At 33.9% G+C, this 10,883-nt stretch overlaps 1 protein-coding gene across 1 annotated transcript; it reads left to right on the top strand.

Moving 5' to 3' along the window:
* Positions 1–8,627: 8,627 nt before the first annotated feature.
* LOC139859664 (uncharacterized) lies at positions 8,628–10,883 on the top strand. The gene is made up of 5 exons (XM_071848444.1): positions 8,628–9,233; positions 9,330–9,467; positions 9,675–9,849; positions 9,955–10,040; positions 10,110–10,883. The coding sequence occupies exons 1-5, from the start codon at positions 8,628–8,630 to the stop codon at positions 10,881–10,883; spliced, it is 1,779 nt and encodes a 592-aa protein (XP_071704545.1).

Here is a 10,883-nt window from a genome sequence, read left to right as displayed (position 1 = left end):
AGCCCACACAGAATATATCTCATCATTTTACCTCCTCAAATACCAGTGTTTGATCCTGCTGACTTGCCTGAACTCTTCCCTGAAGCCTGGACAACCTTGAAAGTCAAAGAAGAAGAGCTATCTGATGAGGAAAAAGAGAAGGATAAAGATAAAGATAGATAGTCTTCTTGGGCTAAATTTGTACCTTTTGTTATTTCATAATTCATTATACTGCCTTGTAAATGTTGTATATATTTGTTGTAACGAATGTGAAATGAGTTTATTTTAAAAATTATATCAATTTATAAGATATAGATAACTCAACAAAAGATCTCAAAAACAAACCAAAAAGGGACAATTTTTACTGCCTATTTTCATTAGGTCATTTATGGCTGGCTCTAGTGTTTTACTTCTTATGTCATAGGTTTTGTCATCATCAAATAGGGGGAGATTGTTGAGTCCCCAATGTAATTAAGGATTTAATCATGACAAAACAGCATATATGTACACTAGAATATTATGTGCGTCTAGCACAGGTTTGTTTATGTACAGATAACAAATATTGTTGTGTCGAGTGTTTAGTTTGCTGCCTAGTCTACCAGCACAAGGTAGACAGTATTCTTCAATTAGCACAGGATGTGTATCCAGCAATTTAAGAATATCAAGTGACTCAGCATAGAAGAACCAGCATGACTGGAAAGCAGCTTACTACACAAGACAGCTATGCTCCATTACAAGTATAGTGGTTTCCTGAGTGGTCTACATCAATTGTACTATTCAACAGAAGTCAAAGACAAAGTTGAACAGAAAAGGACACGCATCGGCGGCTGACAAGTGACCTTACAAGACCACGTGGAAATGTAAAAGTTTAACGCATGTGCAGACATGTGTTATTCTTTGTCAACGCCTAGGGTACACACCATTCTATTTGTTTAATCAAATAGTGGTGCCAAACCGAATAGGGGTGTTCCTGCAAATAGCTACCAAAGAGGAAAGAAGAGAGCACGCTCTCTTATGCAGTTGTCCCCACAAGTACAGACATCCTATGTACCAGTGGACAATAGAATATTTACACGGTTAATATGACTACTATAAATTGATGTATCCACTATTGTAACAACTAGTGGTGTGGGTTTTATTTATTAAGAGTCCAAACGTGTAATAGCTTTAGATAACCTCAATAGCTATAACTTAGGTGAATCTGTATCAACCAACTATCATTCCGCCAAGGATAGTTGTGATTCTTTGTGATTTATATCAATAAAGAATAATCGTTGAAACTTACGTTGACTCTTATTTAATTTACTTGCATGAATACTAATTAGCTTAAATTGTTAAGATAATCTAAAGAATTGTATTCATCCCCCTCTACAATACTCCTGTTGTCAATCAAGGGACCAACATATATATATATATATATATATATACACACACACACACACACTTACAAAGTTTTATTTTTTGTAGGGCAATCGTTTGGGTATTTGATCGTAGGCGAGTACAATAGTCATAATCCACCATTTAAATGAATATACGATGTGTTGTTATCTAAGTGGAGGAAATTGCATGCTAATTTCCAAAGAACATAATGGAATCGTGATTCATTTAAAGAAAGATTGGCGAAGCAGAGAAAACGATGTTGACTTCCTTATCGGGTGTGATCAACAATTTAAAGATGATCATGGAAGAAAATTTCCAAGTTTTCAAACGTGCATTTGTTTTAAAGACAAGGGAAAGTGGCTTAATCAATAACACTAGGCGACTTACCTTGCTCATACCTCGTTGTAGCATTCTTGTGTGCATCAACTTGGTTGTTGTAGGTCTTCCCACTCCGCAACATTCCTACCATAGTCACACCATAACCCTTTCCCTTTTCCTTGTGATTTGGATATAGAACCGTGTAACATGGAATTCTGCCCGATTCTATGGAAGCTTTTTTCTTTGCAATATTCTCAAATTCCTTTTCTAAATCCTCAATTGACTTATTTTGCAACTCTACCATCTTTCTAATTTCCGCAATGAATGTGTCAATCTTAGCATCCGAACTTGAAGTTTGGTTCACTGGTTGGTTATTTTGAAATGTGTTTTGAGGTTTGAAATTATGGTTTTGGTTTGGGTATTGGTTGTTGTTTGGGTATTGGTTTTGGTATTTTCTTTGGTAGTTGTTTTGGTTTTGAAAATTGTTTATTGGCTTTTGTTGGTTGTTTGGGTTTTGGATTGGTTATTGATTCGATGCATTCAAAGCATTGTTGTTACATCCATAATTCGGGTCATTTTTCCAACTCGGGTTATAGGTGTTTGAGAATAGATCATACATCCTTCCTTGCACTTCATTCACTTCTTCCTCAATCATTGGTGGATTCATTGGTTGATTACAATTCTTGCAACCGTGTGCATAATGAGATGAGTTTCCACAAATAATGCATACATCCTGTACCTGCGGACAATGAAAGCTACTACCCTGGTTCGGGTTGTTAAAATATGGAATAAACATTTTAATTTCATCAATCCCTTATTCCCAATTCCTTGATGACCCACCCAAGTTAGAAACTTGGTTAACTCGAGTGAGAGTGAGATTTTTTCGGTCAACCAAAGCTTGGATATTTGAAAACTTACTTAGTTGCTCGAAAAAGCCCATTCATCTTCACTATTCCAGGTTAAAAACACACCACCACTAGCCGCTAATTGGAATTTTCGATTTTGAGAATCTAAACCATCAAAGAAAACTTTGACAAGTTTCCATTTTGGTATCTCATGGTGGGGGGTAAGATCTAAGTAATTCCTTAAGATGTTGGTATGCTTCATGAAAAAGTTCACCCAGCAGTTGCCTAAAATATTTAATTTGCATACGCATATCCGAAGTTTTACTTTTGTGATAGAATTCCTCAAGGAATTGCTTTTTCATCTCACCCAAGTTGTGATACTTCGGGCGGGTAACGACAAAAACCAATACTTTGCTTTATCTTTCAAAGAGTAAGGAAATAAGCGAAGGCTACCTCTTCATCTAAGAACACGTTTACCTCATTGGTAGCACAAATCTCATTGAATTATGTAATATGCTCATATGGTTATTCTGATGCCATACCTAGGTAGGTTGAAAAAATAGCGATCAATTGAGGTCGAACCTCAAATCTCTGGTTATATCCCGCATTCGGAGCTGCCAGATAAACAGTGAATAATCCCCGTAATCACCCGGTTGGTACTACGAATCCACCCCACGTGTATATATATCTCCCATCATTTGAAATGTAATCTCTGTTTCTTTCGAAGATTAAGATGCTCACTCGACTTTGGTGATTTTAGTGGTACTTCCGGTGGTGCTTGTTCTTCTAGTGTGGATTAAGCCACACTTGAACTAGCGGAAGCTTTTGAAGTTTTACAATTTGCTTTTGCGGATTTTCTCAATTTCCGACTTGTAAATTAATGGTGAATTTCTCTCCGAACTCCGAGTTCGCTTACACTACATGTAACACAAAAATAGAAAATACCACGCGTAAAGCCGAACTAAACTAAAAGTAAATAAAGAACTAAAGTAAATTAAATGCAAAAGGAAAAATATTTTCAGATTTTTTAAGTTTTATAATTTTTATGGATTTTTCAAAAAATTAAATGAAAGTAAATTAAAATAAGAGCTTGCAATCAAGCGCACACTCCCCTGCAACGACGTCAAAATATAATAGGCATCGAAGTACCAATAATAATGAACTTTAATACCTTAAACTGGTTAGGGTAAGAAAAGTTTGTTCCAGGGAGATTGTGGTCAAAAGCAAGCAAATTTTAGAAATTGATTTTGATTAAACTAAAGTACGTATAACTAATTAAGATGATTAAAAAGACTTAAACTGTATCGATTATAAGTAAAGAGCATAAACAAGAGATCACAAACAAAGAGTTGTTATCAATTGATTAAAAGCATTTATTCCTTCCAAATCCCAAATGAGCATGCCTTCATTCAAACAAATATTATGCTTATCAATTTAATATTCAAATCACATAGACATGACTTCTTAAATTCGAAAACTATTTACCTTGGATACAATTATGTAATTTAAACACTTGTCTTTATCCTTATTATGAATTAACACTAAGTTGAATCAAACACAATTGTTAAATCACAATAATAATCTTGCAATAATTAAAATCAACAAACTTGCATCAAACATTAAATTAATTGTTTTACAAAATTATAATTCAAAAGACATAAGTATTACAAACTCATAAACCACATAAATATTTGAATGAATAAAGCATGCATCAAGTATTAATTGTAAGGAATAAAGTAAAGGAAAATAGCCGCGCATGTTAGTGATGATGAATGATGAACGATGAACGAATGATGAAGAACACGCCATTGATCCTTGAAAACAATAATGAGTGTTAAGTTTTGATGTCAGGGTTGGTGTTTGTAGCTCAAAAACTGGAATATAATGTGTTAAAATTCGTAGTTGGGGTTTTTCTTTATATAAGAAACAAGTAACTTGACCTCTAAGTCGAAATCCCTCACTTCAAAAATTTGTTGAAACAACCTCGACGTAATTTACGCTAGGCTTGGCGTAAATAAAGCCACCATGTCAAAAGCTGGCATAGAAATACGCCAACTTTTCACATGGTGGCGTAATTTACGCCCAAACTGACGTAAATTACGCCAGTTCACATAAAAATTCACCTTCAAACATTAACTTTCACAAAAATCTCGTAATATCTTCATATTCTTTTTTTAAACAGCGGGTGGGGATCGTCAAGGGAGGCTCAACCACCCACGCGTTCATCTCCCACAGTTGCATAACCCGCCCCAACTGCTGTACAGGAGGAAACTTGGCCCAATTCGAGGGCATGAGCGGTAAAACCCTTTGCCCCCGCAATGCGATATGTGGAAGGCACCCTTGGGTGGAATTCAAGGGTAAAGGGGCAACCTTGTGTACAATGCTGCACCCCACAAAAGTCAGACTCCTGACATCTCGCTAAGAGAGGCAGACCATTACCACATGAGCTACAACACAAGATCGTAATATCTTCATATTCTTTTCTAAACTCTTACAATCTTTATCAATTAACGACAAATGAGAGTGTATAATATGGAACGATCGCTCCTCCTTTTTCTTTTTGATTTGGAAGACGAGCGTTAACTAGGTTCTGAAATAGTTTATTTGTTCAGTTTTTAAGTCACTGAATGAAAGTTATCTAACGACTGATAATATCTAGAGAATTAAAGAACAAGCTTTCACTAGAATATAAGGGGTTAGCATTTGATACGATATTTTAATAACTATTGATTCAATAACTAATATATATTTAATTAATATAAGATAGGGTAGTGTCATAACATATATTCAGTAGATCTGAAACTCAAATCATTTAGAACTAAGCTCATAATTTCTCCGACAAATATTCCTTCCGCGATAGTTTTATTACTTCTCCTTCCGTCATTGCAACTAGTTTGTGTTCCTTAATTCCTAAGGTGGTTAAGTTTTTTTTAGGTTCAAGAGCATGTGATGCTAACAGAGTGTATGTAGTGCCTCTAGAAGGACATATGATACACTCACCGAATATTGGAGCTGCCTTGGCAGAAACGATTGTGATCTTTTCAACATAGGGTTTGTTTGGCAAAAATAGTTGGTAGATGTTAGCTACTGTTTTAAACTGTTAGCTAGTAGCCGGTAACTTTTAGCTATTAGCTGGTAGGTTGTAGCTGGTAGCTGTTAGATTTTAATATGTATTTAGTTATTCGACAGAGTAGCTGAAATTGTTAAAATAAATAGTAAAATGACAAAAAACTAGAAGTTAAAAGCTAAATGCAGTAGCTTTTAGTTTTTTTCATCTCTCAAAAAGCTTTAAGCTCTTACAATCAACAGAGATTTTTATTTGATGGGAGCTTTTTAATAAAAGCTAAAAGCTCCAAAAAAATTTTGTCAAACATGACCATGATCTCCTGCAGAGGCGGAACATAAAACTCAAGAATGGTGACTATCCCACCTGGGTTTAGCCCTATAACTAGCAAATATTCATAATTTAGGCTTTTATTTTTAATCCATTGTGTATCTCCCCCTGGCCCAAAAAGAAAACAAATATATGACCCATTAACAAAAAAGACTAGATACTTGAATACAATCTTCAAAAATTTATGGTCGTAATTTCCAATTCATAAAATCCAAAAAACCGGCTAACCTAATCACAAAAGTCTAATCAAATTTCTTCACCTAATCAATTGACACTTCTTTTCCGAAATTCATCAAATGAAATCGAATACAAGCCAACTACAATTTATCATAGGGAAAATTGATTGAAAATGTATTGAACTTTCATCAAATTTCTATTGTATGCATTCAACTTTTTAAATTGTTGTATTGTATGTGTTTAACCTGTTATAGCAGCTAAACTTCAGGTCGTTTCAATTTCATTTTTAAAAAAATTACATTACTGTCCCTCATGTTTGTAAGAATTGCATTTTAGTCATTTATGTTTAGAGTAAATTATATTAATAGTCCCTGTGCTAAAACTGTTCTCCTTTCAAAACATGAGGGGGAAATTAAGTCATAAGTACATATCTTCTTTCTTCTTTACCAAATTCCTTTATACACATATGAATCGAACAAACTGTCTACAAAGAAGAAATGATTGTGCCACAAAACATAATATACAAACCATATATTTGGATGGCTGTTTCTTATGTTTCAAATCCTAAGAAATAATATGAACTGAAAAACTTGCGATTGTAAAAATAATTTCTTAGGTTGTATTATGATCCGAACATTTAAAAAAAAAAAACTCTATATTTGATGTCATTGATCCTCATGTTTGCTCTCCAATTGATGATTAAAATCAGCTGTAATAAATTGAAAAACTTGTGATTATCATCTTGTGATATAAATCAAGATCCAAAACATCATTTCATCTCCAAAAAATTGTAGAATCAGTAGTGACGGTTTATGTATGAACATCAAAATCGATTTTGAAATCTGGACGTTTTCTGAATCTGAGATCAACACCAAAGTTGTTGCAAAATCATCAACTAATGCTCAAAATACATTATCATAACCTGAAACATCTCATAGCACTCGAATTTGATTCAAGAAAAAGTAGTTGACTTTTTACCAAGAACTTTGACTGACGGATTGATGATGAAATCAGAGAGACAGAATCTGAAATTTTGCAGAAACGTTCACACGATGATTGTGACCAACTTTTCAATTTTTACTATTCGCTAAATGATTCTGAATTGTTCCACATACCAAAACGCTTGGTTTTTCACATATTGATGAACACGAGTTGAAACTCCATGAATTCGAGCTTGTTAATTCAATATCAATGATCACCAAGCTTAGGTTAATGTTTGGGAACAAGGATCTAAGTTCAATTTGGTGTTTGATTTACACAATAAGAAACACCTAATTTTTTTTTGGTACAGAAGCTAATATTTGATGATGATAAAGATGCAGATATGGTAACAAACAATTAACGGAACCTTTTCTTGTATATATATATATATATTCTCATTTTTAAAAAACTGACGCTTTTTTAACAAACAGTTTATAATTGAGCATGTTTGTTTAGGCAATAATCTGGTGATTCATTCTTGTGGTGATTCATTCCTGTGTGCTATGATTTTTTTCATCTTTTAATTATTGATAGTTCTGCTCGTGAAACAACAATACGTTATATTCCGATGGTAAAATTCAATGTTTGGTGATTCTTTTTTATGATGAAGATGAAGATGGGTGTGGAAGATGAAGGAGAATGTTAGGACTATCTGCGTCAAAAATAAATATTAGTGGCAAGTGTGCAATATTCGGAAAACATGAAGGACCAATCACGTAACTTTTTTCTACATATTAAATTGAGACCTTTTCTACAAGTTACTTAATGCATAAAATATAACAATTTAGTAAGTTGAATGCATACAATATGATATCTAAAAGTTGGATGCATACAATAGGAATTTGGTGAAAGTTCAATGTATTTTCAAACAATTTTCCCTTTATCATATGATATTTTTTCCCTAATTTAATAACAATCGAGCCTATATTGACATTGTACTATGTTTTAATTAGTTATTAGTGTGTATTGTATTTATGTGATTCATTGATTGTGTTTGTTAGCTTTATAATAAAATGATATAGTGAATATAGTGATTTTGAAGTCTTCATCGAAGTAATAATATTTAATTTTATGTTCAATGATTTCACAGTTATTGTTTATTTGTTTATAGTATGTTATTGAAGTCTTTAACAAATTAATGAAGTATTAAAGAACTCCATGGACCATGTTGATATTTGTTAAAAAATTTAGAAGTAGAGCCACATCACAGAGGTACATACGTTACTGTTTGTTATTAAAGAACTCAAGGTTACTTCTACTTACTGACTTTGAAGCTACATTAGTGCTACTTAATGACAGAAATTTGGAGACTTAATTTGAGATTTAATATAACATATGAATGTTTAATATTTACAGTAGAATCCATGAAGAACACAAAAAAGATTACTTCTTTTTTTTTCTAAGAGGAGTGATGAACCAACTCAATATGTAAATCAAGAAAGAAACGTTTCAAAGCTTCAACAAGTGCGCCAAAAGAACGAAACCAACCAGAAGCGGAACCAAATGATTCTGAAATTCTAAGGCAAAATACAAACCATATCGATATTAGTTCAATGGAAAGAGACGCGGGAAAGAGAAAACAAATGTGGGAATATTCAGTTAATCTGAGAGAACAAATAAGGCGACAATATTTGAATTTTGGACCTCTTCAAGTGCATCTTAAAAAGTACCCTGCAAAAGGAAAACAAGATCGTAGATTTCAATTTGCGTGGTTTAAAATATTCCCAAACTGGTTAGAGTACTCTATAACGAAAGATTGTGCATATTGCTTTCTTTGTTTCTTGTTTAGTGACAAACATGATATTCGTCATGGTTATGATGCATTTACCGTTACGGGATTTGACAATTGGAATAAAGTTAACGGAAAAAATTGTTCATTTCTTAAACATTTTGGAAGTTCTCAACATAGAAAGGCAGTGGCTTCTAGTGTAAGTTTGTTAAATCAGGAGGGACACATTGAAAATATTATAGAGAAGCAAAGTGCCGAGAAGAAAGTGAAGAATCGTACACGATTGAAAGCTTCCATTGATATAGTTCGATGGTTGTCATTCCAAGCTATCGCTTTTAGAGGACATGATGAAACTCCAAACTCAAAAAACCGTGGCAATTTTATTGAAATGTTAACACTTTTAGCTTCATATAATGATGAACTTGCTAAGGTTGTGTTAGGGAATGCTCCTTACAATTCAAAGTTTACTTCGGGATTGATACAAAAATAAATCTTAAGTATTCTTGCAAACAATGTCTGAAAATAGATTCGGCATGAAGTTGGTGATTCTTACTTTTGTGTCATGGTCGATGAGGCACCTAACGAGTCCCAACAAGAGCAGATGGCTATCGTGTTGAGATTTGTTGATAAAGATGGGTTGATAAAAGAAAGGTTCTTAAGTGTGGTACATGTTTATGATACTTGCTCATTAACCCTTAAAACAAAGTTGTGGAATCAATTATTACATTACCAGTTTGATACTACAAAAATCTGTGGCCAAGGTTACGATGGTGCGAGTAACATGAGAGGGGAATGGAATGGTTTACAAGCACTTGTTGCTAAGGATTGTCCTTATGCATACTATGTTCATTGCTTTGCTCATAGATTATAGCTTGTGTTAGTTGCTTCTTCAAGAGAAGTTATTCCTGTCCAAAATTTTTTCACAAAGTTGGCTTGCATTATTAATGTTGTTTGCGCTTCAAGTAAACGTCACGATGAGTTACAAAAAGCTAAGGCGGATGATATTAAATGTTTGTTGGAACTCGGTGAAATCAAATCCGGCAAAGGTAAAACCCAAGTTGAAACTATAAGACGAGCTAGTGACACGCGTTGGGGTACTCATTTCAGTTCAGTATGTAGCTTGATTGATATGTATGGTGCTACGTTTGCAGTTCTTAAGAGTATAATTGAAGATGGATGTTATTCACAACGTGGTGATGCTGCTGCAGCTTATGATTATATGATATCATTTGAGTTTGTTTTTATTCTGCACTTGATAAAGGAAACAATGGGAATGACTAATACTTTATCTCAGGCTTTGCAATAGAAATCTCAAGACATTGGTAATGCTATTCATCTTGTTTCAGCTACAAAGGAAAGTCTTAACAATTTCAGAAATTCGGGATGGGACTCTTTACTTGAACAAGTAATAATATTTTGTGATAAACATAAGGTGAATGTGCCAGATTTTAAAGCCCCATATAAGTCTACTCGATATCGCCCTCGTGGACAAGACAATCAAGTGAGCGTTGAGCATTTTTATAAGGTTGATATATTTATTTGCACATTAGACAAGCAACTGAATGAGATGGCGAGTAGGTTTGATGATCACGCCATGGAGTTGTTAACTCTTGCTTCTCTTTTAGTTCCAAAACGAATCTCTAAAGTTTGTGATACACATCAGATTTGTCATCTTGTTAAAAAGTATTATCCTGCTGATTTTACAGAACACGAGATGATTCAGTTGAGATATCAGTTGGAGATTTTTAAAATCGAATTTTCAAATAACTCAAAGCTAATGGGTGCCACTACTATTGCTGAACTATGCAAAATCCTTGTGGAAACTCAGAAGTGTGAGGTATATTCTATGATCGATAGAGTATTCCGACTCATCTTAACACTTCCGGTTTCTACAGCTACAACTGAGAGGGCATTTTCAGCAATGAAGTTGTGCCAAACTCGACTTCGCAATAAGATGTCCGATGACTTTCTTGCGGATAACTTGGTGGTTTACATAGAAAAAGATATCGCTGAAAGGTTTGATTCAGGAGATATAATCGATGAATTTAAAGACCTTAAAGGTCGTCGGGCTGAATTGTAG

The sequence above is a fragment of the Rutidosis leptorrhynchoides genome, chromosome 7 (genome assembly GCF_046630445.1).
Source record: "Rutidosis leptorrhynchoides isolate AG116_Rl617_1_P2 chromosome 7, CSIRO_AGI_Rlap_v1, whole genome shotgun sequence".
Lineage (NCBI taxonomy): Eukaryota > Viridiplantae > Streptophyta > Magnoliopsida > Asterales > Asteraceae > Rutidosis > Rutidosis leptorrhynchoides.
Note: the sequence above shows the minus strand (reverse complement) of the source record. Positions and strands in the feature narration are given on the sequence as shown.

Excerpts from the sequence above, each read along its gene's own strand:
- LOC139859664 (XM_071848444.1), top strand. The coding sequence starts at position 8,628 with ATGGAAAGAGACGCGGGAAAGAGAAAACAAATGTGGGAATATTCAGTT. Across the intron at positions 9,234-9,329 it reads ATAATGATGAACTTGCTAAG|ATTCGGCATGAAGTTGGTGA; the intron begins GTTGTGTTAGGG and ends GTCTGAAAATAG. Across the intron at positions 10,041-10,109 it reads ATATGATATCATTTGAGTTT|AAATCTCAAGACATTGGTAA; the intron begins GTTTTTATTCTG and ends GCTTTGCAATAG.